The following is a 23,966-nucleotide window of genomic DNA, read 5'->3' on the forward strand; positions in this document are numbered from 1 at the left end:
TGAAAATATTTGTCTCATATTACTTAATCACTTGCTAAATCAAGATAGACTTTCCATTTTACCCCTACAATTAATAGTATTAGGAAGTTGAAACTTTAAACAAATTTTGAAGATCTAAGAATTTTTTTTTTCAAGAGGCTAACAAATATGAACAAAGGGCAAAATAGTAAAGTTGATCAATCTATTAATGATTTCTTAATTATCGTGTAAAATACAAAGTGTCCATCTAATATGGGATGGAGGGGTATTCAATACACCACATTTTTATGATAGTCCATTAGTTTAGTTACTAGTTTTATATAAGTTGACCACCTTATTAAAAACACATGTCCCAAATAATTTATCCACTTACTAAATCAAATAAAATTAATAAAAACAAATCATTTTACTTCTATATAAAGTAAAATTTTAAAAATACCCCCTCGTTCACTTTTATTTGTCATTGTTTGACTCGATATATCTATTAAAAATACAATTATTGATATTGGTATTATACCAAACTATCCTTATTAAATGATGTTTATTATTAAGTCTTGAAAAATGATTTGGAAATTAGTATTTAATGCTGTGAGTAAATTATGAAAAAATATAATTATCTTTTCTTGATATGTTAAAAGTGATAAATAAAAATAAAAATCTATTTTAACAATAAGTGAACCAGAGTAATTAAATACTTTGTATCTATTTTGATGATTCTATTCATAAGCGTTATGTTGTTAAGAAATTATGCTGATATTTTTATCAATATAAATGAAGAATAAATTAATAAAATTAACTATGGTGAAAATATAAAATGAATCATTTAATATGAGACGACGGAGTATAAGTTACTTACAAGAAACAAAGAGTGCATCCTCCAGTAGGGACAGCTTTTAGTGCAATCCGTCTATCCGAACATATTGATATTATTAAAATACATATATGACTTTATTATTCCAATTTTATAAAACTCCACTACATTATAAGAGACAAAACCTAGTGGCAGCCTGCAGTTTTGCGTTATGCCATAGTTTACAAGGATTTACATAAAATCAATTGGACACATCCTACTAAAAAAAAATTAAATTCATAACACTATGATTTTTTTTTGATTAATTATAATCGCTTGATTAGTTACTACTATTTGCAATGTCATTTTTTTTAATCATGAACCTTTTATAGATTTTTTTAAAGAAAAAATCCAAAATACACTATAATGGATGATGGAGTTTTAGAATATGTTAGTTTGCTTTCAAAAAATTTAGATTTTTATGCTTGAATTTACATCAAATATTATTAATTTAACCCTCATATCTGAATCAATCCCCAATGAATGTAAATCCACAAAAATTGAACAGAGGGAGTACTATATAAGTTTTTTGCAGAGTGTTTACTTTCATTTATTGGTTAAAGAAGAAATTACCAGCCATTTGCTTTATGAAGGATTTAAAGATTAGTTTTTTATTAAAAAAAATCCAAATTATAAAAATGAAAATATTTAAAAGCATGGAGGTTTCGATCTTAGGCATAATATCGACGAGAATGCCCATTGAGCAATTTTTTTTAAAATTAAAGAGCTCGGATCGAATCAATATTGTTATCGGAGGGCTTGTGGCCTCTCTTTAGTTTATTTTTTGGAAGTATATATAATTAGAGAAAGGGAAAAAGGACCACATGCATAGTCAGAGGCGGAGACATATTAGAACTTTAGGGTTCTAAATTTTTCTTTTGCTTTTTTAACGTTGAGTTGTCAATTAATTTTGTTAGAGATTAACAAGTTATTACTTAATTTCTAGGGTTTACGAAAAAGTTCAAACCCATGAACGGTAAACCCCACCTAGATCAGCCCATGAGCACAGAAGTTGGAACAGAGATAATTTGTAGAGTAGTGGAACTCTGAGATTTGAAATTCATGTTAGTATTAAGTTATAATAATCAGCATATACAAAGTAGAAACTCTAATTAGATAACAGTAAACATAGAAAATCTAGCTAATTTTCTTCTTTTGTTTTATTTTTTCCGTTTTTAAAATCTCTTTCCCACTAATCACTATGCCTCACAAAAATATACAACAGGCATTGAATTCTGAATCCAATGACGGAGAGAGCTACCAGCACTGATCTGTTTCCCAGTTCCGGGTACTATAGCCGGTGAATCCCGACATTGCTGAAGGAGAACAGCCGCCGGAGTACAAATTGACACTCCGGCGCCTCCGGAATAGGCGGCGGTCATAATCGGCACGTTTGTCCGGATCCGATAGAGTAGAATAGGCAGAATGAATCTTCATGAAATCGTCCGCTGACGTGTCCTTCTGATCAATTGCCGCCACATCGGGATGGCAAACTCTAGCTAATCTCCGATAAGCTGCCTTGATCTCCTGGATCGTAGAGCCGATCGGAATCCCTAGAATCTCGTAGAAAGACGCCGGAGAAGTATGGACAAGGTTAGAAGGCATCGTCGAGTACCTTGAAGCCGATGACGTGGTAGATTCAGTTTCGACGGAAGCACAGGTCGCCGCTGCGGCGGTCGTGAAGTTACCGGACTGACGGAATCTGACGGAAGACGGTGATAGAAGAGAATTGTCGCCGGAGGAAAATATATTCACCGGCGGTGGCGGAGTTTGAAGAAACGAACGAGGGGAAGTAGATATCATGGGCATGTTTAGTTGTTTTTTTTTTTTGTGGAGTGTAATGAGTCAGAGAAGGCGAAGGGGCTAAAGTTATATAGAAGAATGGGATGAAGTTTTAACTGTGGCCAAAAAGATTAACTGAAATGTGAAAAGTTGGGAGGTGGGGGACCAAAAAGAAAAGTAAATAATGGAGGGGCCAATGTGTAATTATGGACAAAGAAGTTATGGACGGAAGGAAGGCTTATCCGTTTAATGCATTTGGTGAGTCAGCACTTCTGCTTATCCGATTCATCAATTCAGTGAGTTCTCAGATTGATGTCAGTATTCACATATTATGTTTTTGTCTCGTTTGAAGGGTTAAATAAACGGATTAGGATGAATTTAAAAGTATCAGAGTACAATTAAAATAAATAAAGGAGTACATAATATTTAATTAAATATATTTTTAATCATATTTACTAAGTATATTTTATAGTAATTATATGAGTATTATTTCTTTCTCTCTCTCCTCTCCTTCTCTAGCTCTCTTACTCTCTCCCCTTTTTTGTTCAATGGTGATGATATTTACAGGCAATGAATGTATCTTTTGACATCGAATATATAGGATGAAGTTAATATTAAATACGCTTAATTGAATTTGATTTTGAATATGTTGATATAGAAAATTGTGAAACTCATATATATTGAACGAGAGAAGAAGAGAGGCGATTCAGATAAAAAAAATATAGTGTATTTAGAGGTAAACACAATATATCTAAAGATAATTCTAATAAAATTAATAATTATTAAAACTGTCTGCACTGAAACATTATTTTCTGTTTCTTGAAAATGTTTTGGTTTGATAGTATTTAAATTTTTTATTTGCCAAACAGGGTTAAGTTTGTGACTTTGAGGGTCGTTATCGAAAATATCAAAGAAGAAAGTAACAAAGAAAAAATATATAGTGTATTAATTAAAATCTTAAAATTGGAATGGTTGTAAACCGCTGAAACGGAAGTGGGCCCACACTCTTTAGCTGACCTGAACACAAGACATCAATAATACTCCATATCATTTTCCACCGCCGCTCACGTCAATTAATTCATAAACATTAACGTTATTTTATTTTTTAACTCTAGTTGTGATACACGCTTATTCATCAACACTACATACTGCAATTATTTATTCATTTTTTAAAATTGTTTTTTATTTGTTTAAAATATAGCTTGAGTAAAATTGTTTAAAATAGTACACTCTTATTCATCAACAGTTCAAATCTCATGTTCATGGTTTTATTAATTAAGCTTTTAATCTATAATTCAAGGACAAAATGAATCATCCATTAAATGCTCTAACCAGTAATCATGGGATACACAAATCCTAAAAATGCATAATTTCTCCTCAAAAACCTAATACTCCCATCATTTCAAATTAATTGAATTTTTGAGGGTGTTTCACACCCTTAAACATAAATTAGCCATAATTTTTCATTTTTATCCTTATTAATTATTGTCAAATTTATGATTAAAATAACTAAATATTAATTAATAACTAATTCTAGGACTAACTAATGAAGGATAAAATTGGAAGAACATTTTAAAAGTAATCTTGAAAATTGAACAATTAAATTAATTTAAAAAATAAAAAATATCTCAATAATTCAATTAATTTGAAATGGAGTACTTGATTGGAATGACGTGGTTTGAATAATTTAATAAGACCATAGTTTAATTTGACCACAAAAGGTTTGTTTCTGATCACACACATTTCAACAGTAATACTTTCTCCGTTCAATAATAGTTATTCATTAAATTAAAAATAGTTATCCAATAATGCTTGTCAAGTTTAAAAAATCAAGAGATAATTTACCTTTTATGTCTATTTTATCCTTGCTATTAAATACTATTTATCATCTAACACATTTTTCAAATCATTAAATTTATTAAAGTCAAAGGATAAAATAGTTATATACTTATATTACCCCTAATATTTATTATTTCTTAAGAAGTGTGCCAAGTCAATAGTAAACGGAAGAAATATTTTCTTCTTCGAGAAACAAAGTGAAATATTGACAGTGACAATCGGTAAATTGAACCAACAAAAATTGTGGAGCAAGAAGTACTTATTTATCCTTAACCATATCACTTACCATTGATAATCTTGTGTGTCTACCTTGTATGCATGATGGGTTTAAGTTTTATGTATTATTCTAATAAAAATATTCACGCAATTAAGTTATAAGTTACAATATTTTAATTTTTTAATAAATATTAATTGATAATTTGATTTAAAAATAATATCAATATGCTATTATAAATCAATATTTACCAATAGTAAAAAGTCTTTTACACTATATATATATATATAGCTTAAATCCTTGGCTTCTCAACACATGATGGTTCAGTTATTGACTTATATTGCAGCTCTCATGTGAATTGTGATTAACCAATAATTCATCACTTTAAGAAGATTTTTATCTCTAAAATATAATACAATACTAAGTGATGTCCCAAACGGTACGCCACTTAAGAAAATGATGTTTAAAGATCAAGAGTGATCCATATCTCTATCAAACCATAGTGGACATAGATAACTACTCTTATTGTTATCTAGTGTCTGCTAATTCATAGCAAAGAGTTCTATTCTATCAATCAATTATAAAACATCTTTGAAAAAATCAAACAACATAAATTATACCACAAAATTTGAAACTATCAATTATTTATGCATGCATTATTTTGTGATCACCATTTGTTTCCAGAAACCTGTCAAAATCAGCTCATGGAAAAAAATGGTTCTAGATATGGACAACACATGCAAGCACCAAAAAAGAAGAATTAAAAGTCATACTATGCTTGCAACTATTAGCTAATTGATGATGAAACATCCAATGAAATTGAATAGACCATTTTTGTAATATTTAAAGGACTTTTTTGCAAGCTATCGATCAACTTGGATGGAGAGTAATAATTTTTAATCCCACTCACAAAGAATTAAAATTAATTTTAAGTGGAGTATATCCCCAAACGCAATTTGAACTTCCTAATGTCATTTATTAACTTCAACTTGGAATACCTTTTTCTTGCCTTTCAAATATTACTACATTCATGTCCAACTATAATAAAAATAGCTTTTAACGGTAAAAAATATGTACATTAGTAAAGATTGCTAATGTCTTTAACGACATTAGTTAATTGACATTTCGATGTTGCACTATAAGCTTTAGAGATAATTACAAAGAGTGTTAATTGCTATAAAAAACATATTTAGCAGCAATTTAACTATTACCTTTAATTAATTGCAGCTAAAGATCATTTTTGATGTGGTGTTCAAACACTTGTTTATTGATTACTTTACAAGCTTTTTTAATTTAATTTATTTTTATATTCCAAATACAATTTCATACAAAATTGTACATACATCTCAGATAATGTATGCAAGTATTAGCAATGTAATAAATTACTTAATAAAGTACTATATTGAATTATGTGATGATGATATCTTCTTATACCACAAACTAAACATTTTCATAATATTAACTTTATGTTACGATTATATCTTTTTGTTCGACAAACTAGTAAACAATATTGTAGATTAAAACATAAAATAATGATAAGTTAATAACCAAGGTATAGTAATAATGTGCTTTACGAAGTCCCAAGAGTCACACAACAAAGAGTTTGGTGTTTCTTGAATTACTAATGAGGGATCGTTTTCTTCTATGCTAAACTTGTGTTTCCTTAAATTGACCCCACTTGTATATTCATTCAGTAATATAGAGTCATATTTAACAAGGAGGATTAAAAATTTGTTTTGGATATTTGTGTGAGTGGGACACCAATATTTGCATCAGTGATCCATATATAAATGAATATATATGCTCGAAACGCCCACAGGCTTAGAAATTAGCTTATTGATTATAACATCATCATTTTATTTTAGTAATATATTCCAAAAGCATGATGGACAGTTATATAATCGTCTACTGTCCGCTGATTCACCGGCCCAAGACTATTCTTCAGTGACATTTATATAATACTATATATTAATCAAATGACTCAGAAACCACATATTAAGAGGAGAAAAAAAAGAATATTCAATGTTTCCAGAAAATATGTCAAATCAGCTCAAGGACAAAAGGTTCTAGAATCCATGGGGACACATAGGAACACCCAAAAATAAAAAAATAAAAACTACTAAACACACTATAGGCCAAATTGATGAAGCAACTTACAGTGAAAATAGACCATTTTGTATTATTTTATAACGACTTATTGTTGCCAATATGTTGAGTTACGGTGAAAGCATAAATAATAAATCACCGGCCCATTACAAAATTAATCGAAGGTCAAGACCAGCTCTAATAATATGCTTTACAATATCCCAAGAGTCATTTCATAACGAATACCTCACTTAAATTTAACACTCCTCTTTTCTGTTTTCTTCGGATAAATATTCTTTCTGTTCCTAAATATTTGCTAAAAATCTCTATTTGTTATTAAAAGAAATTAAGACATAGTAATTAATTATTGAATATCAATGTAATGCAAAAAAAAATACTTATATCTTAAATTAATTTAGTCAAATTACTTCTTACTTATTGTTTTCTTCTAGAGCTTTCAGACTGACATACTAGGACTTGTACTCCCTCCGTCCCTATTTACTTGTCCATATTTCCTTTTTTGGTTGTCCCTATTTAGTTGTCCATTTTGACAAATCAAGAAAGGACAACAAATTTTTTTCTATTATACCCTTATTTACACTTCTTGAAAATTGTAAAAGTGTATGTTGTTTCCCTCCAATTTATTTCACTTTAATTCAAATAAGTGGTTGTAATTTTGAATTGAAAAGTTGTCATAAGGATAAAATTGTAACTTCACTGTGCTAATCATTGTTACCTTAATCTGTGTGTCATTTCTAAAGTGGACAACTAAAAAGGGACGGAGGGAGTATTTCTCTAATTTGGCCCTACATCTATCGTAAGTATCTGCTTCTTTTTTACTACTCCTTTTTTTTTTTTTTCAAAATTTGATTTGAATTCTTATTGAAAAATATTCCATGTTCAAAGAAATCATATCTAAATACATAACTTATTTTACTATATTCTATCAAATTTCCTATCAATTAAAATTTTTTACTAAAATTTCTATTCTCTCCTATTCTTGAATACATCACTATACACGATGTATCGATCAGATACATCACTGTACACGATGTATCGATCAGATACATCACTATATGCAATGTATCATGACGTAATACATCAACACGATATATTGATCAGATACATCACTATATACGCACATCGGTCGGTTCGGTTCGGTTTTATGTGTTATTGGTTCGATTTATCGATTTTCGGTTTGTAAATACGTCAAACCGATAACCAAACCAATAACATATTTATTATCGGTTTTTGGTTAATCGATTTATGATACTTAATGGTTCGATTTTCGGTTTAACCAATAAAAAAATACTCATATATATTATATACATGATAAAAAAAATTTCCATATAAACCATATGATTTTTTCAACATTTGGCATGAAAGTAATAATCATAAAAGTAACAATCATTTTTCTTGCAAGTTTAGACACTAGACACATCAAAGGAAAAAAGTATGAAAGTAACAATCGTTTAACCATTAACAAAAAATGTGAAAGTAACAATCGTTTAACCATTAACAATAAGACCAGTAAATTTAGTATAGTCTTATTGGGTTATCAGTTTAACCATTAACAAAAATCATAAAACCGGAAACTGAACCAATAACCCAATAATTTTTTTTGCAAAACCGTTTGCCCAATAACCCAATATCAATAGTGTTTTTTTCTATTCGGTTTATTGGTTAAATTGTTTTTTGCACACCCCTAGTATCAGGACGTATGCGTTGTATTGGGACGTTGAGTAATGTATTTGAATTCCACCAAATTTAAGGGATTTTTGTAATTTAGAAAATAGAAGGAATATGATGTAATTAGGTCTTAACACTATGAAATTTGTGTACAATTTCCTTAAAAATAATATCAATCTATTCTAACATGTTATGTTCCAAATTATTTAAGAATCAATTATAAGTCAGTGTAAGTATATACTTCTTCCGTTTCAAAATACTCTAGTTATTGAACGGCAGGGGCATCAGTGTCCCAAAAATATACAGAGAGTATCTGCATATCATTTACGATAGTTCGGGAGATATATTTATCCTTTTTCCCTTTCGAGAATCAAACTATACAAAATTTGACTAATATTTTAAGATATATATTTTTCATCATATTGATAGGAGAAAATTGTAATTTGTAGTACTTTTAATAAAGTTTTTGAATATCTAAATTTTAATTTTAAAATTAATCAAATTGAAAATGAAACGTGACAAATGTTTTAGGCCTAACCCATTGATGGCCCCTTGAAGTTGGCACAATGTTTCACTTAGATACCTTAACTGGACGATGTTCATTTTAGACATCTTATGTAAGATCCCGCTATGTCATTTTGACACCTTTTTTAATATCAACAAAAACATATAATGTGTGTGTATTACCATCACGGATGATGTGTAAAGTGACGAATTAAATCACGACATTTGTCATTTATGTCAAAGTAATTTTTAAATAATTAATGTTGAATACAAATAAAAACTGACCAATAAATTACACTGTTTGGATCATTGTTATCCATTGTTTCATAATGTATTGTATTGTACTCTATTGTACTGTACTGTATGATAGATATAATGTTTGGCTAGACTGTATTGTTTGTTGTTGTTTAATAACATTTTTATTGTTTGGTTTGATGTATTGTAATTTATAAATTTACTAAAATATGCTTAATTATTCTAGGGTAGGAGGTTTGACTACAATTAAATATTATATGGTAAAGGGTAAAAAGTATTATGAATATTATGCCATGATATAATTGAAAAAATAAATTAAGTAACAATGGGAACATACCAAATCGGTTGTTCCATAAAATAGGGGTTTTCATTGATACGTAACAACGAAATTTAACAATACAATACAATACATTTTAAGTAGCAATCAAAACAAGCATTGTAGGTATAGTAACGATACAATACAATATAATAGGTAACGATGATCCAAACAGAGTGTTAATGACATGAATATTTTTTCCCAAAATAATTAAAAAATAAAATAAACTGCCCAAATAATAACAAAATAAAATAAAATTTAAACTTCCCCAAACCCCAAATCGCCTCCTCCAAATCCCCACCCCATCGTCTTCTCCAAACCCCCCCCCCCCCCCACCCCAAACCCGATCGCCTTCTGCAACCACCCCCGCGCTTTCTCCTCCAAATATCCGACTCTTTTTTGCAGAACGTTGTGCAACTAGTTGATTTTTTTTTTTTGATCTCCAAATAAACCCCCGGCGCAAAGAATTTAATGAATGAGTTTATTAAATTCTTTAAAAAAAAATCTATCATTTTTGTTGAAACCTTCATTTACAATGGATGGATTTAACTTGAGCAAAATGGTGGCTGAAAATGGAGGAGAAGAAAAAAATAATTAAAAATTAACTAAACAACCACTTCACGCGCCTACCAATGAGTGTGATCAAGAAGTGTCAAAATGACAATGTGAAATTTTATTTGAAGTGTCTAAAATGAATATGTCTAAGTGAAATATTGTGTCAATTTTAAGCGGATCATCAATGAATTAGGCCAATGTTTTAACATGGAGGGGATATTATAAAAATAAGTTCAAGGATATTTGTGTTCGTATAAAGTTGAATCCTTCAATAAAATACCACAGAGGTGCGCCATTAGCTCTTAATATCCTCACTATCTATCTCATATACTTAATATTAATATAAATATAAAATAATGATCAACTTTGATTTACTTGAAGTTCAAGTGTTCGATAATTTATATATATTTTGGGCGAGCGTCGAAGAACAACTAGTGTTGATCAGAATAATAGTTTATTGAATTAGATATTTCGAAAATAGTTGTCGTGTGATCGCTTTAGGAAAACCAAAGGTCATTTTTTACTGGATATGAGTTGTATTTGTGCTATATTTGTTAACTTCGTAGTTCAGAACAAATGGCCCATTAGCTCAGTTGGTTAGAGCGTCGTGCTAATAACGCGAAGGTCGCAGGTTCGAGACCTGCATGGGCCAGATTTTTTATTACTTGACAACATCTTCTAATTGGTTATAGGCCAAAGAATTACACATCCACTCTAAGGTATCGATAGGTCAAAATAATATATCGAAAAGTAAAATTAGACATTGATATCTCGATTGATGTTCTTCTATATATGATGGTATCCTCAGAGTTATCTTTATTGAGATATTGATTCTTGACAAGATCATTTTTTTTACATAATGACAAGCTGATTGAAAAACATTGACACGCTTATAAAAAAAGTGATACCAACTGACCTACAACATTAAGTCCTGGTGATACATGTATATTTTTATCATTGATCATATAATCTATAGTGACGTTGCATTACATACATACTCAAAGGGAGCCCCAGAAAAACTCACAAAGAATGTACATTTAAAACGACCAGATTACAAACATTAATTGCTGCTGGTTGTTTAGGAGAAAGCAACTTCATGCCAAATGCTTTTCTGGCAAACTCTGCAGGAGCCGGAGGGCCGCTGGCAACACAAGGCCAAATGTCTCTGCAGCACATGAGAACATGTAAATGAACGTGATTTTCCAACAAAATTTTCTCATGGATAACTTTCACATCTCTTAAACACTCTGACTAGATTTTCCGAGAGCCTCTGACCGTAGGACTAGTCACCATTCGTGAACTTATACTTGCAGTTCTTAGAAGCCTGCGGAATTCTGACAAGCTTATCTTTCCATCTTTGTCGATATCTGCTTCTTCTAGCAATGGGTCTATGGAGCCTTTTAAGCCGGTATGCTGCATACAAGTAAAAGCCAGATATGAGTATTTTTAGAATTTCGGGGCTACCAACCAATCCACAGTCTCAACTCTTAGTATTTCTTTTCTACTTGTCTTTTGGTTTTATCTTTGCAGAGTTGCGGAACAGGACAGGGTTAAAATTTCTAGAAAGCTAGCATTTATATATATATATATATACACAACAGTGTTGATCACTTGAAGAAGAAAATACGACATACTAACCATTCTAAGTTCTTCTGGAGTTATGAATCCATCTCTATCAACGTCAAATTTCTCAAAAGCAGTTTGCGATCTTTGCTGCCATTTTAACAAATTATGCTCCTCTAACTGATGGACATGTAGAGTCGCTGCAACAAACTCCGGGAAATCAACAAGCCCGTCTGTGTTACTATCAATCTGAAAAATCAATGAACAAAATGCTTCAGGATTTTGAACTACAGGAGAAAAAACTGTAGGAAATGCAGTATACATAGGTAGAAAAAAAGCATTGACAATCGTTGAGTAAACCCTCAGATTATCACATGGACTCATAAGCTGGAAATTTACAGAACTACTATGTGACATCACATTCCTTTTTTCCTTTTTGTGGATGGCTCTTTGGTGCGTTTGTCCTTTTCTTTCCTTATTCCCTTTCAGAGGAGTGGGGACTAAATTGGTTGCAAACACGTTCCAGCTTGACGCCAAAGAAGGTATTTCATAGTAATAACTTAATCTTACATGCCATATTATAGTGATATACTTCATTCCTAGATATATTAGCTTACCGCTTGAAGAATCTCAAGAACCCGTGATTCTTTCATCTTCCAGGGGAGATCCTTGGCAAGTGCCTGCATTAGAATTGGATGTCATAGGAGAGAATATAGTTGACAAAAATAACATTATATTACAGAATGCTTTGTTGCAAAGACAGGAATATAAGTGCTCGCGATGTTAGCCAGAAACTTAGAGAAACTGTACAGGAAGAAACTAACTAGACCATGAAATAAGGGAAATACCTGTCTCATTTCTTCAAGGCTAATAACACCATTTTTATCCACATCAATTGCAGAAAACTGGTCCCGGACATCTGCCAGCTCCTCCTCATCAAGTGTGCTAGCCAATGCCTGCCGGATAACGAAATCGCATGAAGTTAATGTTCTCTACTTTTTATTTTGACCTTGCATCAGATAAGTCTATGAAAGTAAGAAAGCTATGAAGTTACCCGTAATGCAAATTGTTTTAATCGACTGTATTTGACAAACTGTCGCATGTTGGACAAGACAGAAATGTCTAGTGGAATCTCAGAAGCATCACCTCCTTCACGGACCCATGGATGTGCTGAAATGTTCGTATATATCAGTTTGAAAAAACTACCATTTATTGCATCAACAATTCAAAGGTGATGAGAATACCAGTAACATCTAATTAAGTGAAAACAATGAAATAATTATATGAAAATTATTCAATATAATTATATGAAATTTAACAGAAATATGAAAGCTATTTAGCAAGAACTAATAAAATGGACATCCAACACCAAACATTGCTAATGAAGTGGCTGACTCAAAATTGACAAATTCAGTGTATGAATCTTTTGGACCTTGAGTTACTTCTCCGATAATCATGCTTGGTAATTGTAAAACCTAAACATCACTTAAAAAGATTGTACTAAATCAGAATACAATTACTTACATAGGGCCTGGGCAGCAGTAAGTCTAGCACGAGGATCTTTCACCAATAATTTCTTAACAAAATCTTTAGCACTGTTGCTTATAGTTGGCCATGGCTTGCGACGAAAATCAGGTTTGTTTCGTAGGACCTTAGCATAGCAGAAGCGGAGTTAGAAACAATACTAAATCAGCTAAAATTAAAGCACAAAGTCTTTACCGAACATGACAATGAACAAGTTACACTTCTCAAAGGAATAAAATAACACATTTGAATAAGATTTTATTTAAATAAACACCAAGACAATCCTTATTCAAAGATATAGCAGTAGCTTCGATGAACTCAAAAGAGAACAAGAAACTTTCAGGTTCAAGAAATTTTAATACCGACTATGGAATGCAGACTAAGCTAATCACGAACTAAGAATAATAAAGCACAACTATACGGGAAATTCATCATCAGTACCATATTTGGAGTAAAATTCTGAAATCTCGAATGTAAAATTGGCTAATCAGACACAGAATTATGCATTTTTTAAAAATGTATTATGCAAAGTCAATAATGGTAAACATGCCACTTTGACAGAATACAAAGTTTATTTCCTAGTAGAGCTTAAAGATCATAATGCATTTCCACAAGTTTCCAAGAAAAAAATCACAATTTAAAATGTTGCCCAGCTGCAGAGTTATAAAAATAAATATTAGCAGCTCACCTCCTTGAATATGCCATCCTCTGTTTTATCCCAGAAGGGTCGACGACCACAAAGCAAAATGAATGTAATTACACCAATGCTCCACACATCTGATTCAGGTCCAGATTTACGCTTTAATACCTCTGGGGCTACGTAATATGCACTTCCTACTATATCTTGGAATTTCTTCCCTGCATTTATTAGTTTACAGTTATAAGTTTTTGCTATCTGAGGAAGAACCAAAAACATCTTTGACGGCTTTAACAGATTTATGAAGAATTGAAGTTCATACACCATAGCAAAAAGATCTTTGTCAAATAAGAAAAATGAGTTTAAACTAAAATATGTCATTGAGTAGATTTGTGGACATCCAATCACCTGGTCTTATGAAGTCTGAAAGACCAAAATCTGTGGCCTTTAGTGGTGAGTCCTCCTTTGGAGATTTAAAGAGAAAATTCTACAAGAAAGAAATGTATATAAGAGAAGCAACATGAAGCAGCATTAATAAACCAAAGGAAGTACATAACTTCTTGCAAACCTCAGGTTTCATATCACGATGCACCAAGCCATGTAAATGACACTGAGCCGCAACTTTTAGCATCTGACGAACAACTATTGCTGCATCTTTCTCGGTATAACGGCTGTCCTTTCTGATCAAAGGAAATCATCGATAAATTATATAAGTATTCTTCTTAACAAGAAATAAATTATAGAGCAAGCACCACAGATCACGAGATTAAGTAAACCTGGTTTATACCACTTACTTGGCCAAAATGCGGTCCAACAGTTCTCCGCCCTCGCATAACCTACAGGAAAACAAATTTCTAATCCATCAACTTCCCATCAGATAGCATAATCGATTGTTAAGCAAAGAACTAGGACCTGACGAATCCAAACAGAGCTCTTAATAATGAAACTTACTCCATTACTATGTAAACATAGTTATCATCCTCAAATGCATTATAGAAATCAACTACATTCTCGTGACCGGCAAAGGCCTTCAATATCTTGACTTCTCGTTTTACATCCTCAACTGCAATTGGAACAACCATCTGCAACGATTCACTAGAGTTATGCTATAGTTGTAATAAACTGGAACATCAAGAAGTTCAAGGTAAGGCAATTGATCATGCAATAGTACTAAAACTTAACAAGCGTCTAAAAGAGAAACTTCTGCAAGTATTTGTATTTGCATGAATAACCCCATCATTCCAGAAGGATGAACACATCTTAACTGGTGTGCAGAGATTATACGAGACAAAGCTGGAGGAACCTTTCACCAAAAGAAAAGTTTTTCTCCATAAAAGTCGATGGTGAACAAAATAGTTGCATCGTGCATCAATAACCAAGACTTGTGCAGTAAGTCACAGATAAGCTATGTTGCTCGGACTCTTCAAAATGTCAACGGGTGCGTGTTAGATTCTCCAAAAGTAGTGTATTTTTGGAGAATCCAACAGGGGTGCATCATTGAAAGTGAAGAGTCTGCGCAAAGAAGTTTCCAGTGCCAATTGACTAAAAACCAGCTCTCTCTATAGTCTAAACCAGGTCAGGGAAGCCATTTTCCATTTAACTGTACATAATAACAACAAGCAGCACTAATCACAGAAAACTAAGGTCCAGTGCTTAGGTGTTTCTCTCTATATGTCAATGCTTAGAACCACAACCATCATTATTAACCAAACAGCTCCCATAAACCTATAGTTTTCGAGATATTTACTTATCCCATCCGTCAAGTTTGTATGTACCACGCTCCTGTTTATTATTTTTTAGAACCTCAGGAACTATCCTTTCCAGCTGCCCCCTCCCCCCCCCCCCCGGCTTTACCCTTGGGTTTGTCAACCAACCTGTCATGTTCAGACCGGGGCGCCTCGATGATGGTCTCTTAAAAAGTGCAGCTTCACCGGTTAGCAATCCATTAAAAATTAACTACAACTTAAATTGGTACTTCAAAACTAGCAGAAGATAGTATTTTGTAACCACAAAAGCTATACAAATACACTGATTGAACCAAATAAACAGAGACATGAACTAAAAACAAAAAGGATAAAGCATGCGAAGCAATTCAGTAGTTTATGGATATTCTTCTGAGTCAACCGAAGTCAATCAAGACATTTAAAAATAATTCAGAAGAGATACTTGAACCTATAATTAGGATTGAACAGAAATTTTCACAACCCTGATTCCAAATTTGGTGCACTACATAACTCCATAAGAATTTGATATAGCAGGGGATGGGGAAAGGGGAAAGGGGAAAAAAGAGAACCTTTTTCTTTTCAATTCTCTTGACAGCCACGCGATTTCCATTAGACTTGTCTGTGGCAACATATGTGTATCCAAATTGTCCATGACCCAACAACTTCCCAATTGTAAACTTCTTATCAAAATCTTTATCATACCCAAAATCCGTTCTTTTCCCACAAGGAATAATCCCACTTTGCCTCCTCGTATTATGCTTAACATTTTTCGTTTGTTGCTTAACCCCACCGATATCCTTACCTTTCTGTCGATTGTAATGAGACCCCTCTTGTTTTCTTGATGTATTTGTTGTTGCAGAAACCGGTTTCGCTGAGCTCCGCCGATTACGGTGGCCATTCACGGTGGCGGTATTGGTGGTGGTGGTGTTGCTGTTAGAACCACTAACTTTTGAGCTAGAAAAACATATATTGCCCATTTTGATATATGATTAAAATCCTCGAAGTTTAAAATTTTCAGATGTTTGAAAGAAAAAAAAAAACAAATAATCAAGAATCAAGATTATGGTTAATATAGGGAGGAAAGAAAAGGGGCAAATTAAATAAAAGAGGAAAGATTATAGGAAATAGGAGGAGGAAGAAAGGAAGAAGGAGAGGGGAGGTGATGGACCATGGTAATGGTCAAAAAACAAACTTTTTCATTATTTTTTTTTTGAAGAAGAAAACCATAAGCCCTCTTATTTCTTATTTTCAGTTTGGAAGAATGGAGGGAGAAAAAACTGATTATTTACTACTTCTTTCTTTTCATTTTCTATATCTAACATTTTTTTCTCTATAATAAAAAATAAAATAATGGCCTCTCTCAGATTGAGATTTTTCTCTCACTTTTCTTTTTTTAATGGAACAACAGAAAATATAAATGAGGTTTTTGGTGTTTTCTTTTGGAAATTACCAGTCCCTTCCTCTCCCCAGGTACGTATTTCATACGCACGTGCAGAAATTTGGTATCAAGACTACTAGAAAAGACATGCTGACACAAAAAAAAAACGTGGTATAAATCATAAATATATAAATTTTAATTTGGCCTTAGATATCGTTTAATTTTAAATGTGCACAAATACATATCTAAATTATTATAATTTTAAATAAAAAGACATACATAGAAGAAATCGCGTGATATTAATTCAAATTTTAGAGTAATTTAGTTCGCAAAAGATGTGCTCCAAACATATCAATACGTACAAAGCATTAATTTGTCAACATTCGAAAGGTTGATCATATGCCTAATCAATTGACAACCAGTAAAATGACATAAGCCTAATTAGTTTGATAGAAATTAAAAAAACATTTTTCCATTGCATTCTCACTCCATGATACGAGTACTAAAAATTTTCTATACATCCCAAACTATTTTTGACCTCAGTTTTCATTCACGTGATTCAAACAATCATTCATATTTATATTTAGTATTTTAAATTTAAATCATACTACAATGGTTAGGAAAGAAAATGAACTTAAGTTACTCCCTTCGTCCTCTTTTTAATTATCGCTTTATATAGTTTAAAATAATAATTACTTTAGAAATTCAAGAATTGAAAATTAATAATTATTTTTAACTATATAACCGACATAAAAAAAATATTTCCCCTATCATATGTTAACTATTGCTATAGCTCAAAAAAATTATATCAAATTAAAATAATTATCACCTTAACGATACAAATTGTTTTTAGCTATTTTCTTAATATAAAAGAAATAGATTTTTTTTAATTTAGAAATGTTCAATTCAAAAATATTTAATAAATAAGAATAGCTTAGTGAATTATACTTTATATTCATTTCTTTTTCTTACTGGACGTAAAAAGAATCTAAAGTGATCGTAAAATTGTACAGAGGGAATAGTTTAATCACCAACTTAAGATGAATTTTATTTTCTAAGGACACCAGTATACCACATATAATCAAGGAAAAACTCATGATGATTAAAATAAACTAAAGTTTAAGACATCACATAGATGAGCATTTTGCAGAGTACAATATTGTTAGAAAATGCCTCGCCGTCCATCAGAGGGATTAATTAAAAAAAGAAACAAAAACGTTAACAGTCATATCATATAATATTATTATTAAAATATAATTTCAAACTTAATATTATAAAGGTATAATGAGTTTAATGCTAATATCTTTACAAATTTACCTCGAATTACTTAGTTGAAACTTTTTAAAAGGAGGAAGAGGGAGTCGGTGATATGCGTTTGCCTAACTAAATATTCTGTGTACTTGATTAGTTAACTACGATCTTTTAAACAAAGACATAACTCTATATAAATTAAGGAAAACAAAAATGTCGATTGCTCAATTATAGTCTACCGACAAGAGGAGGATAAGAGATGTAATAAGGTGATGAAATGTTAGCCATATAAATAAAGATGATTGAAGTGGTTTAACAACCACTTTTTAATTATTTGAAAGTGAAATACTATCTACAAAATAAATTAAATCCCCCTATGTTTGATCGTCAAATCCTCAAACATTTCCCAAATGTCCTCTAGGCATCCAACACGCTAAAGAATACATATATATTTTAATAGGGCTCTCGTAAGATTGAATGATCGAATATCCTAATAAAAAAATAAGTCAATATCAGATTAAATTAAAATTCTTTGCAATATCTTAACTGTTAACTATGTTTAAAAAACTTGAAAATAAATGTGAGCTTTTTTTTACATAATATTTTTAAATTACATTTCTAGGATTAGAGAAGATTTTTGTTGCTATAAATTAAATTTATCAGTCACTAATTCTGATATTTTTAAAAGCAGTGGACAAATAAGGCCTGAAGTGTCAATCGATATCTGTCCCAATCCTACTGGCTGATCAAAGTTGAGAGTGAATTATGCCTATGTTTGGCACAAGTATTGACCTTTCACATGTATTTGGCAAGTACAAGTCATATCAAGAAGCTTTCAAACTTGAACTATGTAAGTGAGTGACTAATAAGGAGTAATAATTAACTTCTATATATGGTGATGAGATGACCATTCTAGTTGATATACATTGGTCATAAAGATAACGAAGATTTATTCTAATTAATGGCGTCAATTGGGTTTATATTATAAGATTAGGATTTGGAAACTTTCCAAAAAATTCAAAACACGAAAATATCTTTGTTCAACATGATTTTAAAATAGATTTCAACAACCAAATACATTTATCTTTTCTAAAAAATATCAAAAACCCAACTTGTAAGGGTTAATTATGGAAGTATCTTACCCCCAAGATGTATCTCTTCAATAACATTTTCAGAATTATGTTTACATTTATTTAGATTTCCTGAGTTCAAATCCTGCCAATTGAAAAAAATAATCGGATAGTAGACTTTTTTTAATAAGTCTTACGCAATGTAAAATCAAATTAATGAAGGCTTTAATTTAAGTACCAAACCTAATAAAAGTATCTTTGGACGGAACTTATTAGAAGATCAGTAATTAAAACAGGCTGCTCTATAAATATTTTTAGAATTAAATATAGAATTTGTGTAAAAAATAATATTAAAAACGTGTGAACTTAAATAAAATTTTCGAATTGATAATTTCTACGTGTGAACAAATTAAAGTATTAAAAAAGACATGAATTTGGAGTATCAATGGAATTGACTTGAGACAATAAGGATTAAACAAAGTATTAGGTCCTAGTAACAAACAAATAATTTTAGAAATTTTAGTAGAATGAACTACTTGTACGTGATAGAACAATTAAACAAATCGAGTTTTAAAGAGTATCTTCTCACTAATCTCAATAAGTTCACACTTGGAAAAAATGTAAAATTGCAGAAAATAGCACTTTTATCGGAATATTCCAAGGCTTTTGGTTTCTTATTTGGCTGTATTCCTCAAAATTCAAAGTTAACCAAAGAGAATGGCAAAACTACTATATACGAGTAGTAGACTTGACTTGACTTGACTACATACACACTTGCCCTTTTATTTTCTATGTTTATCGTTTAAATGATAATATATATAATATTTTCTCTGAGAGTTGTGGGTCAAGCAGATACGTCTTTTGCTTTAAAGTATTTTTAGAATAAAATTTAAATAATTATTTCATTAATTCTATTTAAATTTATTTAGTGTATAATTTTTCTGAAATTGTGAAACTCGTTTTAGCTATGACCTTTAGTTTTAAATTCATATCCTTTAGTTATAACTTTATTATTTAAAATGTCAATAATATTTGTGTAACTATTATAATTGTTTTGTGTAAAAAACCAATTGTCGATGAAGAACAATACTTAATTATGGACATCTTGATAAGTCTATTCGCATTATTTACTATCATACAAATATATATTATAATTTATTTTAGAGCAAAAATTTAAAATTATTTAATCAATATCGCTTAAAATTTATCAATATTAATAACATCTATCAAATATTTATTTTACGCTTCATGAGATACTGTAATATCATTTATCACCATTTTAAATACTAGGCCCGTGCACGGCATGGATATTTCATAACTAGTAATAAATACAAATAAAAGAGGATGAAAGTAAAATGTTACATTTTAGGGTGTGTTTGGTATGAAGGAAAATGTTTTTCATGGAAAATGTTTTCCTGGAAAACAAGTTGATTTTTGACTTATTTTCTCATGTTTGGTTGGTGAGTAGAAAATATTTTCCGGAAAAAAATTTTAGTGTTTGATTTATGAATGAAAAATATTTTTGAGAAATATCTTTTATTTTTACTAGAGTAGAAAATAATTTTTGAAATTGAAAATAGTTTTTAAAAACATACTTGAATTTTTTTTGGGGGGTGGGGGGTGGTAGGGGGTGGGTGAAGGGGGTCGAGGGTAGGGGTGAAAATTTGAAATTTTGAAGTTGAAAATATTTTTGAAAAACAAACTTAAATTTTTTTTTTTTTTGGGGGGGGGGGGCTGGTAGGGGGGTGGGTGGGTGGGGGTCGAGGGTAGGGATGAAAAAATGAAATTTTGAAATTGAATATATTTTTTAAAAACAAACTTGAAATTTTTATTTTTTTTTGGGGGGGGGGGGCTGGTAGGGGGGTGGGTGGGTGGGGGTCGAGGGTAGGGGTGAAAAAATGAAATTTTGAAATTAAAAATATTTTTTAAAAACAAACTTGAAATTTTATTTTTTTTGGGGGGGGGGGGGCTGGTAGGGGGGTGAGTGGGTGGGGGTCGAGGGTAGGGGTGAAAAAATGAAATTTTGAAATTGAAAATATTTTTTAAAAACAAACTTGAAATTTTTATTTTTTTTTGGGGGAGGGGGGCTGGTAGGGGGTGGGTGGGGGTCGAGGGTAGGGTGAAAAAATGAAATTTTGCAGTTGAGAATATTTTTTAAAAACAAATTTAAATTTATTTTTTTTTGGGGGGGGGGGGTGTTAGGGGTGGGTGGGTGGGGGTCGAGGGTAGGGTGAAAAAATGAAATTTTGAATTTGTAAATATTTTTTAAAAATAAACTCAATTTTTTTTTGGGGGTGGGGGTTGGGGGGGGGGGTGACCGGAGAGAGGGGTGGGTGATCGAGGATCGGGATGAAAAAATAAAAATTGAAAGTTGAAAATATTTTTCAAAAACAAACTTAATTTTTTTTCTTTTTGAAGGGGGTTGGGGGCTGATAGGGGGGTTGATGGGGGGGGGGGGGCGAGGGTAGTGGGTAGGGGGTAAAATAATAAAAAATTGAAATTAGAAATATCTTTTAAAAACAATTTTTAATATTTTTTTGGGAGGGGGTGGGGGTAGGGGTGAGGGTGGGGTAAAAAAATTGAATTTAAAAACAAGCTTTAAAAATTTTTTTGTTCTTTTTTTTTGGGGGGGGAGGGTTGGTTGGGGGTGGTTTGAGGGTAGGGTCAAAATAAATTAATTTTTTCAACAAAAAAATAATTGTAATTTGAAGTTGGAAGAGAATTTTGGAAAATGTTTTCCTTAAGTTTAGAAGGGAAGTCATTTTCCTTAAATTTGAGGAAAATGAGTTGATTTGGAAAACATTTTCCAAAACATTTAGCCCAACCAAACATGAGAAAATTGGAAAACATTTTCCGGAAAATATTTTCCTTCATACCAAACACACCCTTAGTGTCATCTTTAGAAACGCAAAAGAAGACCAAATCTTTGTAGTTTTTTGCGTTTTCGTTTAAACAACGGCGTGTTATTTGATTTTGCCATCACAATAGAAAACGGCAGAATTTTAGTTTTTTTTTTGTTTTCGTACCATATGTTTCTCAATGATCAGTTGTTCTGATAGAAAAATCACGCTTTATAACACATTAATTTGATCAGAAATTTAAAAAATATATAATATCCTTTTTATTTTAAAATAAACTGGTCTTTTTTTCATTTTTTAATTAAAAGATATTAAAGTTAAAAGGGTAAAAATGTTCAAGAAGGTAACATAACATAGTGTGAAATATGTTATTTTACCATTTTGGCCAAATTTTTTTGCCAAAAGAATTTTTCCCATTAATTTGCAGCGGCAAAAAACCTTTATTTCTAGTGACGCTTTGATCTTATTGAAGGTTGGGACTTGTTATTAATTAAATTGGGTCCACTCTAATTAGACATGTTTAATGTACCAAATCTTTTTGTCCGTTTTCACACTCCTTTATTTAACTTCCATTTCACACAGCAAAAGAGTGAGATCAGTTTATCGTTATATGATTTGGAATGTTGTATGGTGCAAATAATGCAATTCTCCATTTGTAGTCTTAATTACCACTTATAATTATAGAAGAAGGAGTGGGGAATGGAAAGTCTCGAAAATAATTTTTCTACCTTTTTTTTTTTTTGTTTGCCGGAGTTGTTCTATAATTTTTCATGCCTTACACCCTGTACGCACCCATTGGCCACATTATATTTCAACTGTAGTCGCACATAAGCTGCTGCCTTTTTGTGGTGCCTCTTTTCCTTTTTTTTTGTTTTCTTGGTGGGGGTGGTTATATGTACCCAAATATGAAAGCAAGGTACATATATAATTGAGTGTTAAAAAATAAAGAAACGTGCCCCATTACGTCCAAATAGTGGGGTGTTGTACGTCGGTGTTTAAAAGGAGCCACTTACTAGTTATATAAACTAGATGACAAAAATTGTTAAATGATTCTTTTGCTTCTATCTGTAATCGATGGTGTGTATAGATTTGTTTCGTTTCTTTACCGTGAATAGTTGATATATAATGAAATTGTTGGGATATACGTTAAGTCACCCATATACTACTTCCTCCATGTCAAATACTTGTCGTATTTTTTATTTACATACGTACCCTTTAAGAAAACATTAATTAGGAGGGGTGCATGTATAACTGTTTATTTTATTTACTTATTAGAATATGTTATAATTGAGATATATATTGTGCTCTTGAAGAACCTTTACTAAGGGTACAATGGAACTAAAAAAATACTTCAATTATCGCTTGAACTTCTAAAATGAGAAGAATTTTGAGATATACATGTATTTTTAGTAAGGACGATAAGTATTTTGAGATGGAGAAAATACTATGAAAATTAGTAAAAAATAAAGAAATAAACGAGAAATATGGATTGATTAGGTTTCGAAAGCAGGACAGCAAAGGACCAATTGTGTTTCTTGCAAGAAAGGTTCACGCGTCTATAAGCTACAACTTTGAATATTAATGTTCTTTTTAGAGATTACTAACAGATTTCTGTTGTAAACTAGCTGGCATATATACATATTCACGAATAATATAAACAATTTTTATGTAAATTAACTGGTTATGCATGATACTTTTCATTAAATTAATTTCAAATTTATAATGCTTATTATTATGTAATTATCTTTTTAAATGACCAATATTTTCCACAGCATCAATTTTTTTAAACTCTTTTCTTGTCAATTACAAAGTGGTAGTTGCTCATACTTATACGTCAAGAAATAAAACAAATCTTTTTTTTTCTTGTTAGTTAATTGAGAAAGAAAGATAAAT

The 23,966-nt window shown here is 31.1% G+C and overlaps 3 protein-coding genes and 1 non-coding gene across 5 annotated transcripts in view; 1 reads left to right on the forward strand and 3 right to left on the reverse strand.

The window, feature by feature from the left end:
* Positions 1 to 23,966, reverse strand: part of LOC125822099 (uncharacterized) — a 116,996-nt gene that overhangs the window by 52,489 nt on the left and 40,541 nt on the right. The gene's annotated exons all lie outside the window — the stretch shown is intronic.
* On the reverse strand, positions 1,875 to 2,665 carry LOC125822116 (chaperone protein dnaJ 11, chloroplastic). Its single transcript, XM_049501489.1, has one exon. The coding sequence runs from the start codon at positions 2,636 to 2,638 to the stop codon at positions 2,087 to 2,089; it is 552 nt and encodes a 183-aa protein (XP_049357446.1). The 5' UTR covers positions 2,639 to 2,665; the 3' UTR covers positions 1,875 to 2,086.
* TRNAI-AAU (transfer RNA isoleucine (anticodon AAU)) lies at positions 10,647 to 10,720 on the forward strand. Its single transcript has one exon. It is a non-coding gene; the product is annotated as a tRNA-Ile (tRNA).
* LOC125822103 (calcium-dependent protein kinase 18-like) lies at positions 11,248 to 16,632 on the reverse strand. 2 transcript variants are annotated; one of them, XM_049501474.1, is made up of 12 exons: positions 16,086 to 16,632; positions 14,744 to 14,874; positions 14,587 to 14,628; positions 14,361 to 14,472; positions 14,201 to 14,279; positions 13,844 to 14,013; positions 13,156 to 13,282; positions 12,686 to 12,801; positions 12,480 to 12,587; positions 12,249 to 12,311; positions 11,707 to 11,880; positions 11,248 to 11,481 (listed from the first exon to the last, which is right to left on the reverse strand). In XM_049501474.1, exons 1-12 carry the CDS (start codon positions 16,491 to 16,493, stop codon positions 11,320 to 11,322), a joined length of 1,692 nt encoding a protein of 563 aa, XP_049357431.1. In that variant the 5' UTR covers positions 16,494 to 16,632; the 3' UTR covers positions 11,248 to 11,319. The 2 variants fall into 2 exon arrangements, with proteins under 2 accessions (XP_049357431.1, XP_049357432.1); XM_049501475.1 differs by having other exon boundaries at positions 11,270 to 11,481; positions 13,844 to 13,932.

The sequence above is a fragment of the Solanum verrucosum genome, unplaced genomic scaffold, assembly GCF_900185275.1.
Source record: "Solanum verrucosum unplaced genomic scaffold, falcon-dt-bn FXZP01000103.1, whole genome shotgun sequence".
Lineage (NCBI taxonomy): Eukaryota > Viridiplantae > Streptophyta > Magnoliopsida > Solanales > Solanaceae > Solanum > Solanum verrucosum.